At 38.1% G+C, this 16,803-nt stretch overlaps 1 protein-coding gene across 4 annotated transcripts; it reads right to left on the reverse strand.

Annotated features, from left to right (window-relative positions):
• Positions 1 to 1,109: 1,109 nt before the first annotated feature.
• pasilla (RNA-binding protein Nova-1-like protein passilla) lies at positions 1,110 to 13,864 on the reverse strand. Of its 4 annotated transcripts, none has more exons than XM_029322000.2 (6): positions 12,982 to 13,861; positions 10,419 to 10,565; positions 10,186 to 10,343; positions 9,398 to 9,749; positions 8,441 to 8,901; positions 1,110 to 3,599 (listed from the first exon to the last, which is right to left on the reverse strand). In XM_029322000.2, the coding sequence occupies exons 1-6, from the start codon at positions 13,097 to 13,099 to the stop codon at positions 3,591 to 3,593; spliced, it is 1,245 nt and encodes a 414-aa protein (XP_029177833.1). In that variant the 5' UTR covers positions 13,100 to 13,861; the 3' UTR covers positions 1,110 to 3,590. The 4 variants fall into 4 exon arrangements, with proteins under 4 accessions (XP_029177833.1, XP_029177831.1, XP_029177832.1 ...); XM_029322001.2 differs by lacking the exon at positions 1,110 to 3,599 and adding an exon at positions 8,303 to 8,370 and having other exon boundaries at positions 12,982 to 13,863; XM_029321998.2 differs by having other exon boundaries at positions 1,110 to 8,901; positions 12,982 to 13,864.
• Positions 13,865 to 16,803: the final 2,939 nt, after the last annotated feature.

A 16,803-nucleotide genomic window follows, 5' to 3' on the forward strand; every position in this document is an offset into this window, starting at 1 on the left:
TATATATATATATATATATATATATATATATTTATATATATATATATATTATATATATATATATATATATATATTATATATATATATTTTATATATATATATATATATATATATATATATATATATATATATCTCATGTCGCGGCTAATCGAATAATTTAGTGCTGCAATCCTCGATAATATCTGTATATCTTTTGTACCACATGTATATAATAAAACTTCGCCTCCGCTATTGTCAATCGATGCGATACACGATGCAATAAATAATTTTTTCTTCTTTTTTTTTTAATCTTTGCGACGTTCTCTATATAACGATATATCTTATTAGTGTAACATGTCCTTATATAGCGTAATATATATATATATATATTACGTTTTACATTGATTTCCTTGGCTATCTTGGCGAATTCGCCCTATTATTTAAACATTTGATTATAGCGAACGATTGCAAAAAAGTGGCAGTAAACTAACAAGTATAGATAAGTAAAACTCTTAATATATATAGAGACAAATGCAACATTCTTTCTGAAACAATAATTTTAATATATATTATATATTTTCTTTTTTTTTAATTGTTGTTCATCGATCCATTAGGCCCTCGATTCGCCTCTCGATACGATACAGCTTTGATATAAATTCTTTTCGCCGATATAATTTCTAAAAAGAAAAAAAAAAAAAAAAAAAAAAAAATACTCCCGCAATATTATTAAATTTATTGACTTTAATAATAATTTTTTTTTAATTATTCGCGACGATTAATTTCAATCGGATCAAACCGTGCGGAAATATTCCTTCAGAAATTGTTGCATCTCCGATTTCTTTTTAATTATTATCGTCGATCGTGTAAGACAAACTGTGGAACAAGACACACGCGTGTGAAAGAAAAAGAGTTGGGAAACGCAAGCACGTGCGACAATATCCGAAATTAAAGTGTCAATTATAAATAACATCTCTCTCGCTCTCTTTCGATTTGCAATAATCAGCGTCTATCAAATCCTTCTTTCCATCCTCGCAATATTCCTGGCTGCGAGAGAGTCCCCGTTTTACCGTAAACTAAGAATATAATAGGAGTATACAAAGATATATCTCGTAAAATATATATACTCCATATAACGATATATATTATATATATATATTTAGCGTATTAATGGGAAATAAATGTCCGACTCTTAATTGAAAACGGCCTGCCTGTCGCGTGCAGGATATACACATCTTTAACAACACGTTCTACTGTCAAACGTTAACAAGTGTGGTGGCTGATGAATTGGAAAGAGAGGAGGGGGAGGGGGAGAAAAGGGGGAGGAAAAGTTCGATATGGCACTAAAGGATGTGGAGTGACATGCAGCAGATTAATATTACCATTATTATTATTATTTTAAACTCTCTTGGCATAAAACGCGATTTTCGAATATCACTTTCTGCCTCTTTTTTGCTCTCCTGTTTTCTCTCCTTCTTTTTTTTCCCTTTTGTCTTCACGTATCGTCGGATCTTAAAATGGAGGATCAATGCGATTAATGAGAGAAAGTACGATGTGGAACATGATCTTTACGATGTAGCCTAGCACACACAGCCAAGTAACGTGACACGCGAAGTCACCCTTTAATCGCGCGGCGACGGAGTGTCGAAGATTCATTTAATATAGTTACTGTTAATAATAGTCGTAATTAGAATTGAGGCGAGTCAATGCAATTCCTACAGTTCCCTGATTACTACGCTACACCTCTCTTCCTCGCGGATTTTCTCTTTCTTCCATTCTTTCCTATAAGAGTTGTACGTAACTCAACCTTCTCTCTTTCTTCCTCTGTCCTCTAGTATCTTCGTGCGAAAGAATTTTACACGTATATATATATTTACATATACGTAGAATCATTATAATCATCTCTCTTTCGTCTCGGACAGGCTCGCATCTCTCATCGTTTATGCTCTTTATAATTTGTTATATTAATATTTCGTAAGAGATTTAAGAAACTAGCTACACACGTCTATGCGCCTAACCGTCCTATATCGACTGACGACGCACCGCGGGTTCTCTTGGCGAGTAGAAACGAAGAAATATATCTTAAACTGTACAAAACAAAGCGCTGTATGAAAAAATAAAAGATTCTTCTAGCAAGGAGGTGGAAAGGGCTGGGTGGGAAATTGGGGTTTCGATGACGAATGTCTGATGGGGTCTATTGCAAAACGGTATGCATGTCCTCTCGCGTTAAACAACTCGTAGGTAACATTGACTGGCCGATCAATACTGCTTTGCCACTTCGTGCGCGGATGCATCGTCGTCGTTCCTCTTGGAAAATCCTCGACGCCACGACACACCTTCGTCCCTTTCCGATTCGATCCTGCGGAGTTGCCCTCCTCTCCGGAGAGAATATTTATACGCCAATCTCTCACAAAAAAAAAAAAAAAAAAATTCCATAATTTTTCTTCAATGACAACCGAATTCTGAGAGAGAAATTGAAGGAAACAGCGTTTGATCGCGATCGGAAAGGGTGAGAAGAGATCCCTTGCGCGAATCAACATCATTGCACACATTGTAATCGATAATCCTGTCGCCAATATAACATTCTACTATAATATACATTCGATATATTGCGAGAGACACGTCGATCATCGTCATTTAATATTTAGCGACAAGGTGATCTCCACTCGAAATGTTGATTCGCACAACTTCGCACCCGGAATTGTTGATGCCACCGTTATATATCTCAGTATTATTACGTAATACGTTGAAGATAGATATATGTATGTATATATATATACACGTACTAATGCATGTACACGCACATGAGTCGTTGAACGACACCAGGAAAGTTTATTAACGAAAGTGTTATTTTAATATAGTGACAAGGGTGTACGTCTTCGAGATACCACGAGTATGAGGAATGACAATCTTAATCTTAATTTTACAGAGCGGGTTCGTCAATAGTCTCTTCTCTTCTCAGAAATGTGTCTTAGAATACTCTTACTCCGTTAACTTTTTCCCCCTTAATCCCGAATCGTAAAAAAAAAAAAAAAAATATATATATATATATTATATACTTAGCACTTTGTTGTTAACCGAGAAGATGTTTTTCGCTGTATCGGATAAGCGTATTTCGAAGAGAGACACCTTTGATATTTAAAATAACACTTTCTACGCCGCAAACTCTCTACAAGAATCATATACGATCACTAAAACGTTATAACAGGCGGTATATACTCTTTACAAATCAACATTACACTATAAGGAGAATACTTATTGTTAGACTGGCTGATCGCGCTATGGCCTCTATAATCCATGTTTTTTTTCTTTTTTTTTTTGCGTGTTTCTCGTTTGATTTTTCTTACCCGGAGTATATATCGCATATGGAGATTTGTCTTGCGCGCGTTTAACGCATTTCACATTTACAAAGGGTCCTGAATCTCTCTCGTCGTCATCGAAAAAAACAAACATATACGGACTTAACAACTCTATGTGTGTATATGTGTGTGTGTGTGTGTGTATGTGTGTATGTGTTAACTTTATTTTTCGTGCGCCCTGCTTGACGAGAAGCTGTCCTTTTTCCTCCCTTGATCTCTCCCTCGTCTTGGCCGAACTTTGCGGTCGCATGCGCTTTACTTTACCTGCGCAAATAAATTCTACAATTTTACATTCTATATCAACGTACATACATGGTTCGTTCACGCGTTTTTCGACATCTTTTTTTTTCGCGTACTCTGGCGGCTGATAAATATATATAGATATATAGTATTTGCACACTCTCTTTTTTTCTCGGCTCCATCACAGCTAGTCTTATTATATCGTAATCTGCTCTACTACGGAATGTTTAGTATTAGAGAGAACCCTATTATATTCCTATAATTTAACGACTGAACTGCTACCTACAAGTTGTTTTTTTTTCCGTCCTCCTCCTTCTCGTTTTCGGATAAATATTGCATCTATCTACAAACATGTACGTCATAACTTGTGTGTGTTTATTTGTACCAACAGGCGATTGCATATCACAAAATTAGTCGCTTTATTCTGCGCTAACGAAGATGGAGACGTCCCGAGGGACGTGCAAGATTGTTTCTTTCAATTTCTTGTGTCAACAGCATGGCTATTTGCGAATATGTATAATAACGACAGAGTGAATAGGTTCGGAGACGAAAATAAATGTAAAGTAATCGCATCTCTTGGAGACGTTTGGATGTAAAATAGAGAAGCAAAAGCGGGAGCGAATTGAGATGTAAGCGAGAGCTTTCGGGTTCAAGAGTTTATCGTCCAACTATCTTGTTCACATTCGCGTTACAATCAAGTTGAGACTCTATACAAATTCTCTATACAAAATCTATCTCTCCCTCTCTCTTTCTCTCTCTCACTCTCTCTTTCACAACTTTAACAACGTGGAGAATATAAAATGAAGATTCTCAATCGATGATAATTTCGTATATGCATAATGCGACGTTTCTGTCGAAGAGAAACGCGGAATAAATATTAGACACGATTAAATAACACTGAGAATCGTGAATATAAAACACGAATAAATAATATTAAATCTAATAGGTAACGTACATATTTGTAGCAGTGGCAATGTAAAATTGTATGTATGCGTGTACTTGTATGCGTGTGTGTTTGTGTATAAACGGGACTAATGGCAAATTCGAATGACAAAAATGCTTTTTTTTCCCCCTTTATACGCTCGTCTCGTGTCGCGCGACAAATTCAGCATCTCTCTCGACCAGAGAATGCTTGATCTAGCCAACTATGATGGAAAAATCTGTAGCACGATGAGAGAATCACAGCGGTAGCAAATTAATATTAGCTCTAATGTGATGACTTCGGAGAGAATGACGAATATAGAGACTTGTGTATATATATATATTATTCTTTTTTTTTCTTTATATTAATCAATATGTAATGAAATATATTATGCTGCCGTTATAGCGTTTAATAGCACGAAGGCCATCAGAACACACTAATCCATAAATTAAATTAATGCCTATATAAGTTACATTTATATATATGCTCTCTTAAAATCTTTAGAATCGTTCTATCTACAGCAACCTAGTTAATTATTTCTCATTATTCTCGGTGACTTTTCAATTCTATTTGGGCAACACAGTGAAGTTTAATTGATAATAGAGTTCACATAGAATTTATGGATAAACATAAATCTGTTCTCTCCCCTTTGCGGACGCAAATATTTTGTCAACAATTTTTTTATAATATACTCTCATATTTTTCCACGTTCTTTTATATATATCTATATAATATTTTCTGTATATTATATATATTATATATTTATATATATATATATTTTTCTTTTTATATATATATACATATATACGTCATTTTTTATTTTAATTTATTTAAACGTGATTTCTCTTTTTGTAATAATCTAATGCATCGCTCTCTCTATCTCTCTCGCTGTATATAATACATACATACGTAGGTACATATATACATATATCCGAATGTATATATGCATGTATGAGTGTGTGTGTATGTATATATACATATATATATATATTATATCTTTCTCTTTGCATAATATATTATCATTATCATTCCTGTTATGTGATATTTATAAATATACAAGTCATTGTTTAAAGAGCGGTGGGCCAGTGCCTCCATTTATGAATTGTACTCAAGTACAGTTATATATTTCATTTAAACGCTAGCTCTATATTTACATATATATACATGCGTACATATGTATACATATAGCTAACATTTCGATATAATCATCATTTTAACTACACCCATTATTGATTACTACCTAGCTCATATCACCCCTTCCTCTCTATTTATCTACCCTCAAAAAAGAAAGAATGATTATAAAAATCTTCCCTACTCTTGTAGCGGATATCCCTTCCTCCGATCAACTACAGAAAGCGCGACAGATTTGTCTGAAAAATGTTTAAATCAACCCTCTATCGTTCGACAAACCTACTCGCTTCCGGTTTCAAAGCTTCAAGAAAACCCTTTCCGTTTGGCTGACATGAACAGTGATTTTCCATTCGAAAAGTCCGCTCCGTTTTTTCCTCACGTTCCATACAGAACTCAAAAATTACGCGACTTGGCTAAATAATCCAGAGATTGTCCAAAGTAACGATTAAAACGAGCAACAAATTCGAGAGATTTCTCGTATACGTTTACGATATCGATGAATCTCTGCTGGATCACTTTAAAATACACGAATCTGCATCGATAAAAAGTCTCTCGCGCGCGACGAGAGGAAAAATAGCTCGCACACTAAATAAAAGACTTCCGAAAGGTGCCGGACGAGCGTCTGTCATTTTTAAGAAAGCAAATAACGCCAATATAGATCCTACTTTTCCCTCCAAAAGGCACATAACAAATTTCAATAGTCCAGTCCGATTAAATGAGACTAAAGTAAACACACCAGGGCAAAATATTAATAGATCTGAATCGTAGTCAACTGACGATCGCCTTAGAAGAGGAAATAATTAGACTAAAAGTTGTAAACATAATGGAACAATTGCGCACGCGCGCGTAAATATATATATTAAATATATAATATTCGAGAATACAATCTCTCTAAAATGATGTGCAAAAAAGGTATTATATATATCTTAATAAACGAGTGCTAAAGCGTAAAAATATAGATTTTTCCATCTCTCTTAGAAATATAAAAGTAACAACGAGTTTAAAGTTAAATCTAGTTTTGTATATATATATATATATATATATATATATATATATATATATATATATATTTATTACTCTAAACGCTAGGAAACTTAGATGAAAAGTTAGATGAGAGAGAGGTTCGTTCAGAGATGGAGACTTAATAAACGCTTTGGAATTAAGAATATAACTTGGCAATAAGGAGTGTTATATCCGTTATTTATTTAGCTGGACCAGCCAGCGGCATTGTAAATATATAAATATATGTTTATATATATATAGAATAGCTCTCACTTTGGATAGATATATATTTATATATTATGTATATATTAAACTTCCAGATATATATATATATTTCTGCGTTATACACGAGTTTCGGGAAAAGTTCCTACAAAGTTTCAGGGCCCAAAATTTGAAGGCTCCGAGAATTTGTACTCCTTCCTTTTTCCGAAACATCCCGTGTATATATAAACTCTTTGGTTTTGCCAAGATATTACTCTCGTGTACTCGCGCAGTGAACGAAATAAATAAATAACGTATTTTGCAAAAAATAGCGGGAAGAGTCTGTTAGTCTAAGTATTTTCCATCTCGAAAGACAATTCAGAATGTTGATCACGTTTAAACTCTAAGTCTCAACATTTTCTCTCAGTTGACTGAATCGACGATCGATCCATTCATTGACTGATTCATTGCCGTTTTTATTTTTTGACGTTGAGTTCTGTATGAGCTGGATCATTATTTATGGTGAAATTGTCCCATAAAAATCTAGAGGATGCATTCGCAATATTAATCCGGGCAGAAAAGTGTTTCTGTTTCTACCGAAAGAAGAAGCTGTATCTTTTCCAAGTGTGTAGTAGTAATTTGTCAGTGTATAGAGTGGTTGGTGTGAACAATTGTGTGTGTGGCTAAGGGGATGCCGTAATCGAATCTTTCTGAATCGATAACAATTACATCGTGTAGATTACCTCAACTCGGTAATATGCTATACACAATAACAACTAGTTATTCGTGGCAATTCTGATGCGATACGCGCGTGTCGTGTGTGATAAAGCTCCGTAATGTGGTGTATCACAGAACAATCGTAGTAGTTTTATATATATATATAGTAGATATATATATACATATAAATATATGTAAATATATGTATATATATAGCATTCAACATACATAATTTCAAATATGTATATATATATATATGTCATAATATAATCTTAAAAGATAGAGATAAATGTGTTGACGAGCCATGATGGATGTACGAACGTAAGTGATACGACAATGCAAGCGCTATAGTGACAACGCAGCGCGATAGATGACAACGGGCGGTAGATTGGCGATGTTGGACGAAATATATATGTGTATATATATATATATATATTATATATATGTCAAAAGTATATAGAGGAGAGAAGAGAATCGCGCGCCGTGTTCGCGGGCACGTTCCATCTTCTCAGGGTGTGAAGAGGTGAACAACGGAGCTCAATAATGGGGATGAACAAGAGGAGTGCTGTACTTGAAATCAATGTATCATACTGGCGATGGCATTCTGACGTGCTCGCTTCGCCTCCTCTTCACTGATCCTCTGCTCGATCAAGTATTGAGCAGTGTTGATCGCATTGGGATAACCCGTGATAGTCACTATGCGGTTCCTGGTACCAGGGGCGAACATGCCCTTCTTAGAGATTTGTATGTTGGCGCCACTTAGGTGCTGAATCTCAATGAGGGCACGACCACCGGGTCCCAGAATAGCTCCCACTATAACCTCTGCAATTTCTATGTCTACTTTCTTGGTCTCCTTGTTGTTGACGTCTACCTGTGTAGGACTCTTACTTACAAGTGGTAACTGGTTAGTGCCCAGGCCAAACGAATTGTTGTTCAGATGTATCGCGCTGGCGGCGGTGTTGTTCTGTCGGAACAACCCTTGATCGAACGACTCGTATCGATCAAGGGCATTGCGCGGCGTCGGTGAGGTCGATCCGAGGGCAGGCACGGTCCCGATCGGCCCGAACACGCCGCCGTTGTTGTTCGACCCATTCGCGGTCGTCGTGCTGTCCATCGGATTGCCCAGGTAGCTCATACTCGACGGCATTCCTATCCCCATCCCGAGGATGTTGTACTTGGCGAGAGTCGCGATCGCGGCGAGTATCTCCGTTGCCGCCGGCTCGGAGAAACCTGTCGTACGTAGATTCAGTTTTATATGTTCCAACAGCTGCGTCGTCACCGGCGCCGTGCCCGCTGTAATGGCCGCGCCCAGATTCAAGTTAAGACTCAAACCAGCACCGTTCAACAGACTCACTAAACACAAAACAATCAACGATTAATCACATTGTGACACTGATTAATCATGAGAACGATGAGACGCCATCCGAGTTTAAAGCTCCTGGATCCTCGCCGTGACCAAATGTGTTACGATTATGACGTCAGAGACGAGAAAGCAGGCGCTGAAAATTCTTAGATGCCATTTTTTTCATGAAAAGGTACTCTCTCGCTTTCGACATCACAATTTCACAACATGGTCGGCGAGGAGCCAGGAGCCTAAAAAGAAATTTATTACGAGACACAATTTCTCTTGTACTCTAAAGACATTAATTTTCTTTATTTAATTCAGAGTTCTTCCCACATCCAGTTAATTAATAATAAAGTTTAAGGGAAAGAAACGCGTATTTAGAAACTTGCAACAATGGATATATATTGTTACTATAAATATTATTATATAATCTTATGATAATAGGATAATAAAAATAGTTGCATCGCAATCCTATAAGCATTATAAAACTTGCTAAACACTAACCTGTATTGAGACCAGGTGTAGATGTATACGTGGGAGTGCTTGTGGGAGCTTGAGCGTAAGGACTGCCTGTTGGATTATAGTTGGCAACTGGGCCACTTACGTCCGCATAGCTGACATTAAGACAGGTACCGCTTTGCGGATCATCCGCTACTTTCGCTAAGATCATATGTAACGCCCTGTGATTATTCTCTTTCTCACCGATCACCGTTATACATCGCTCTTGCAGAGACAGATCTTTAGCCTTCTGACTTATTTGGACGTACGAGCCGGATTCTTCCTTAATTTGCTTAATGTAATTCCCGGCTTTTCCTATTATCATTCCCGCGGTGCTATTAGGTACTAAAATTTTGACCTGAAATAGCAGTTTTGGCACATAGAAAGTTTGCATAAGCGAAATCACAAGCTCAATTATCAGAGACAAATAATTTTATCTGGTATAAATTTAACAACTATATTCTCTATGACTCATTGTCATTAAAATTGTTATCATGTTTTTATGACTCATTGTTATCATGTTTTTTTTATAAAGAGAATTATTATTAATATTATAATAACAGCAAATTGGTGCTATTTTTAAAAGACATCCTGTCAAGAAAATGCAACAGATATTCTAAAATCTGTGCAATTATCTTTAATATTACAATATTTTTATACGAGAGAGAAATATTAAAAATTAGTAATGTAATAATAAATTTACAATTCTCTCTGAAAAAATATCTTGTCCATAAAAGAAAATAGAGATATTAAAAATTCTTTTGCTCGTAAACAAAAAAGTTTGAGCTTTATACCTGCTTGTCTCTCTCCGCAGTGGCTTTACCAGAGTCAAAGTCCACTGTAGTTTTCGAGGTAAGATCAGGTTTCTCGCGAATTTTATCCATGATAAACTCCATAACTTCCATTATGGCGTCTACGGTGCCAGTGATCAGGCATACCCTCTCGGTAGTTCCTACAACGAAGCAAATAAAATAATTCCCTTGAATAATGAATCACGCAATACGCGTGTACCAGTATAAATACATACCAGGATAGAAGTCGTGCGATTTAGACATCTTCACCCTTGCCCCTGTATCCTTTTGAAGTTGAGCAATTGTGTCTCCACCTTTCCCAATAATGGCCCCGGCCGCCACACCGGGAACCAATACTTTAAGATGATACGTTCCATCTCCTCCTGAAATCAGAGCAAACCATCAATAAAATATACTTTTTTCAATCATTCTGCACCTATATTTCATTGTTAATTTTTTAATAAGTTTCAATAAATTCTTTCTCTGTTTCTTAATCATTTTTTACACGTGTGTAAAAATACATGTAAATAAACATGTATAATTACAAGGCAAAATTTCTAAATAGATAAAATAATATCTGAGTAGTATGTGCTTCCTTCGTTTACATTAATTTTAAATATTTATATTAAATATAATGAATAAATTCCTGAACATTATCTGTATTCTTCATGTAAATGGAAGAAACAGAGAAAAAAAATTGTTGAAAAAATATAATGAATTAATGATCAAATTTAAGGAAATTATTGATGGAAGAAAATAGTAATGTGTAAAAAATCTATTAATGATTCAAAGTATTAAAAACGAGGATATATTCTATGAAAAAGAAACACGTTAATAATTTTTCTGAAAACTGGGTCAATTTGAAGAAAAATTGGCCCTCTTATTTTACACTGTCAAATGTAACGTTACACTAACGTAACTCGAGAAGCATCATATTGCCTCGTTAATCACGTGAGCATACAATTTATCAAAAAATTGTCGATCAAAGATCGAGAATCGAAATTTTTAATCTACAATCAACTGATATTCCTCGAATCATACGTCCCGAAGAGAGATGATTCTTTTTTTATCTCGCTCACGCCCGCGAACACGCAATCGAACATGATCGAAGGCCATTAAGAAAACTCTAGGAAATCGAAAGCAGTTGACGTCGACGAAGTTAGCTAACCGAGCGATGACGACACACGATCATTAGAAACGCATGGAGCGTAAATAAGAAACGAAGAAAAAGCCCAGTTGCAGAAATTAATTCGCTTGATTAATGACTGTCAGTTCCCTCGCGAGATAACAGTTCGAGATATTATATTATACCAACTTGATTATTTCCTCGAAGAAAGAAGACGATTAAATATCAATACATTCAATTATTTCAGATTCCGAAAGATCCAATTTCTAATTCAAAATCCTCATTTCCGATAGAACCAGGTTTTTTATTCCCTCCTTCCGCATAGCAAATCTCGATTATGTCATCAAAAATTGACTTGGTCACGGTCATCGCAGCGATGACTAACCTGGGTTGAGCCCAAAAAAAAGACGAGATACAGGATCAAGAGATCAAGATTAGAACCGAAAACGATCCAAACGAGCAAAAAAAAAAAAAAACGCTCCAAAGTACAAACGTCAAACGACAGCTCGACGTGGCCGAGGAAGTGGACCTGGCGGTCCACGTCCGCCCTCTTCGGGGGATCCCCGGGGAGGCAGGGAATGGGGAAGGGGAGAAACCTCGGAGGAGAGGTCGAAGCGAGATCGATGCGCGATCGGGGTGCCGAAAGGGTGAAGTTTGACGTTTGACGTTTGCGGAAGGCAAACAGCTGTTTGACAGATGGAAGCCCTAGCGCGCTCGCTGGCTCGAGCCTCGGCTCGGCTCGGCTCGGCTCGACTTGCCTCGCTCGCTCGCTCGCTGCTTGGCCCGGCGACCTTGACCCGCAACCTCGAGGAGAGGGCGGGCAGGAGGAGGAGACGAGGTGCGTGTGCGTGACAACTCACCGATGCGCCACATCCTAGAGCGGGCGCCGTCGTTCTGCGCGCGTGACTACGTCGTCTTCGGCGACTTCTCGACGATGATGACGATGACGACGACGACGACGACGTACAAGCGCGGACGACGCACAGAGACGACTTGGCGGCGCTGCTCTTTTCACGACGACGACGACGACGTTCGCGCGACAAACTTGCAGAGTCACCGCCGTGGAAGCGGTCCTCCATTAACGTCGACGTTCCACGACAGGCGCGATCGCCCACACGTAGTCTAGACTAATAGAAAGATAGAAAGAGAGAGAGAGAGAAAGACAGAGACGAGAGGAAGACGTCAAACGCGGGTCCAGTCGTCGAACTCGGACGCGTTTCGCGCGCGTGACTCCGGATCGTCGAAGACGAGCGCGATCGGAAAAAGAGAGACAGCTAGAAGGAGAAGGAAAAAAGAAGAGGAAAAGAGGAGACGTGGCACAGCTGAGGATGCGCGAGGCGAGGCGAGGCGCGGTGCCATGTAGCGATCGCCGAGCCGAAGCGATCCGTCGACGAGGCCCCCACGAAGTGGGAAACGAAAGGGAATGGCCCGGCGACCGCGCCGTGTCAACAGAGCGAGATTGTCAAAGGCGCGCGCGAAAGACAGAGCGAGAGAGAGAGCGAGCGGGGTAGAGAGAGAGGGAGCTGGAGGAAGATGGACGCTTATATATATATGAGGATGTGTGCGTGAGGGAGAGAGAAAGAGAGAGAGAGAGAGAGAACGATGATGACGTAGGAAGATCGGGAATTCTCAGGGATGACGCGCCCGGCGGGCGACACCTCCGACGAAAATACCTGATCCGTAGTGCGACCTCTTGGTGGCGCCGTTTTCCGCGTCGCAGTCGAGCGGCCGCTTCCTGGAGTCCGCAATCTCCGGGGAGGGACACGTCTCCATTCCTGAGTCGGCGGCCATCTTGCTTCGCTCGTGACACACACACTGCCACACAACACACCGAGGGGAGAGAACGTGTAGATTGCACACACACAACACGCACCGTGCACACTTGTACTGATCGGTGGAAGAAAAAGTGGGGGAAGAGAAGGAAGAAGGAGAGGAAGGCCAGAAAGGTAAAGAGAGACGAACGATGTGAGGGAACGTGAGGAAGTAGGAGGCACCAGCAGACGATGTTAGGGGACCAGCTCAACCTCCGAGAACGAGGTGCCAGGCGCGGAATAGACGCGAGATATAGATAGCTGTCAAAATTGACAGAACCAGAATCCGCTCGTCGTCCTGTCCTTCCCGCGAGGAGGCGATGGCAACAAACTGGATATATAGGTTGAGGAAGATATAGAGGTGGTGAAGAAGAAGAGGAGGAGGATATATACCCGCGGACGACGTACGACGTTGCACAGGATGGACGGACGAACGAACGAACGAACGAACGAACGAACCGAGCGGATGAGTGAATGAACAAGTGACACACGCGGGGTGCCGCGTCTCACTGGCGACTGCTCGCGGCTCCCTTGCCAACCAGCTGGTTGATACTCGTTGTGGTTGGTGTGTTGTGTGCGGACACCTCTCTAGTCGCGTCCTTCTCCAATTTACGGCGCGGAACTCCCGTCTCTCTTTCTCGTGCGCGCGCAGTCTCTCTCTCTCTCTTCGTTTGACAGGAGCGGAGCGAGCCGACGCACCGGGGGCGCCGTTGTTCCCACTCGTCCCGCTTTCGGGGAAAATAAAGAGTTCGGGAGGCGACTGCGGAGAGATGACACTTCCGGGAGGCAGCGAGACGCTCTCGTGTAAAAACGCGGGCGAGTGCGCGCGCGCGCGCGCTCGCGTTACGTAAGCGCGATTGAGTGGAAGGGGACGTGGACGTAACCCGACGACGACGACGACGACGACGACGCTTCGGCCCCGATGCGTCGCGCGTCCTGCGCGCTCGGACGCGCGCGCTTTAGATCGAATTTATGGCACGACGTGACGCAGTCTCCCTCCAAACGTCACCCTGACGTTTTCCCGCCCTTTTCAGCCTCGGGCTTCGCGCGCCATTTTTCTCTTTTTTTTTCTTTCCCTTTAGCATTTTTCAAAAAATTCGCAATTTAGGAGCCGAGAGTTTGAGTCTGACAGATGATCGATATTAAACGCACGTGTGTGAGACGGAAATAAAAAGTATTGATTAAAAAAATGGTCAACTAAATCTATAAATATAAAAAATAATATAAAAAGACTATATATATATATTATATATATAGTTTGATTTAACACGCGAGGATTATAATTCTAGAAAATTATAAATATAATAAAAAAAAATAAAATATAAATATAAAAAAATCTATCGGATGGGACACCTTGTATGCGCGGTGCATATTATGAATCTCAACGCACTTGAGAGAGACTATATAGTTACCATATTCTTTTCTCGTCGACGACGACGACGACGACGACGACCTTTGCGCCTCCGTACAACGCGATAGCGCGATCTCGCCTACCGCTTTTCACGCTCTGCTGCATCCATGCACGATGACGATGGATCGCGATAGCGCTCGATTTCTTTTATCCTTGGTCTATAAATGTATTAGAGAGCGCGTATATGTATATATATATATATAGAGAGAGAGAGATTAGTTGGAGCAAAGTTCCAAGACTCGCGTGTTACACGAGAGATCGATTATTAATTTCGATTCCTTCGATCTTTCGTCGGCCTCTCGAGCTTCCTCTTTAAAAAATATCAGTCTAAATAAATAATATAAAAAAATGATCGACTAGTCTAAATAAGTAATATAAAAAACTTAAATATATATCGCATAAATATATAATTAATATAACAATAAAATATATAAATAAAAATTAAACTCGAAAGAGTTCGATATTTCGTTCGAGCTATTTTCAGCGTCATTTATCTCGCAATGATGCGATTTGATTGCGATGCAAATGAATCTTGTTTGGAAATATGAGACCTATATACAGGGGATGAACATGTACGATTTTACGCGTCAAAGTGCCACGCAGCCGTCAATTACTTATCAAGTTGTTAGCTATTTTTCTCACAACGATTAGTCATACAATACACGTTGGCCACCTGGCCACATCGCGATATATAAGAAGCGCCCATCTGGTGTGAAGTAGTGTGAACGCGTTGTGTTGTGATATTTATATATGACGTTTTAATGCAGTGGAGTCATCGCTTGCGCATGACACACTGCACTCCGGACGGACTAGAAGATCGCGAGGCATAATAAAGCAGGATAGAATAGATGAGATATATCGTTCAAGGTTTCGAATGCAGCATTGGGAAAAGTGGGACGGCAAGATCGGGGCTTTTAATTAATCGCGCTCTCTCGCGGTCATCATATTACACACGTGTATATATACAGGGTGTATCTAAATAAGTGCGAAACATTTTACATAATTCTTTATCGAAAATTAAGGGGACTTTATTTTTATATAAACATATACTCCGCCCGAGGGATTACATTCTTTTTTAAAGAGGGAGGTAAAAATTACGTTTTTACTTTTTCTCTAATTTCAAACAAATTAAAAATAAAACTTGGTGGGGGTGGATATTTTTTCAAACTATTTCATATAATATAAAACTAAAATCGTTCTAGAGAAAAATAGCGAAATTAACAAAAAGTTTTTTCTATTTCTTTTCAAAATTTATCGGTCTAATTTTTTTAACACCCTGTATATATGGGTACGAATGTGTGGCTCAGGAAAAAATTTCTCGATAGATTCCTAAATAAATTTCTCGATAAATTGAACAAGCTATAGAGTAAGGTAGATTGTTTGGTAATAAACAAGCGTTTAATGTTGAGTCGAAACGATTCGTCCATCGCGATGACTAAAATGTCAAGGCGTGAATAATTTTCTTTTTTGGAATTTATACGAAAAGTATGAGAAATATATTTTGACATATATATATATATATATATATATATATATAATACGTAAATAATACGTATCGCTTTTTGCATATGTGTATATATATATATATATATAATACGTAAATAATACGTATCGCTTTTTGCATATGTGTATATATATATATATATATATAATACGTAAATAATACGTATCGCTTTTTGCATATGTGTATATATATATATATATACACATATGCAAAAAGCGATACGTACAATAAGCGAGATATTTAATAAATATTTTGAAAAGATGCAGCGTCCACAAGAATAAATTTTGAATACAGAGTTTTATAATCTTTTGTCTCTAAAGTCTTGCATTGTAAAAAACTGTTGTAAGAACCTATTTTATCTTAATTGCGTCTATTACCAAACACTATTCTGCATGCTTCTTTATCGTCTGTATAATTATAGACGGAAAAAAAATAAACTGATAATAAGTCAAAAGTGGCAGGTGCATATGTCCATACAGCACAAAATATTATGAATGTTTTAAAAAACTATTTCCACATATTTCTATAAAATATTGTATAAAAACATTTTAAAATAATTTTAGGAATATTTTAAAATAATTAAAAAATTTTTTGTAATAACATTTTTTAAAATATTTTGAAAAACTTTTAAAAATATTTTAAAAAATGTTCTTTATCACTCAGATAATATTTTCTTAAATATTTAATACATATTTTTGAAATATTAGTTTCAATCTACATTTAAAAATATTTTTTAAACATGAAAAAGCGGACATAAAAACATTTTACA

This window comes from Nylanderia fulva, unplaced genomic scaffold (genome assembly GCF_048542155.1).
Source record: "Nylanderia fulva isolate GAGA-0341 unplaced genomic scaffold, ASM4854215v1 Scaffold32, whole genome shotgun sequence".
In the NCBI taxonomy this organism is placed as follows: Eukaryota; Metazoa; Arthropoda; class Insecta; order Hymenoptera; family Formicidae; genus Nylanderia; species Nylanderia fulva.

Bases quoted from the DNA above. Each gene is read 5' to 3' on its own strand.
- pasilla (XM_029321998.2), bottom strand. From the start codon at position 13,099: ATGGCCGCCGACTCAGGAATGGAGACGTGTCCCTCCCCGGAGATTGCG. The intron at 10,566-12,981 runs GTATTTTCGTCG...CTCTGATTTCAG, and splicing joins GAGGTCGCACTACGGATCAG to GAGGAGATGGAACGTATCAT. The intron at 10,344-10,418 runs GTATGTATTTAT...GCTTCGTTGTAG, and splicing joins ATCGCACGACTTCTATCCTG to GAACTACCGAGAGGGTATGC.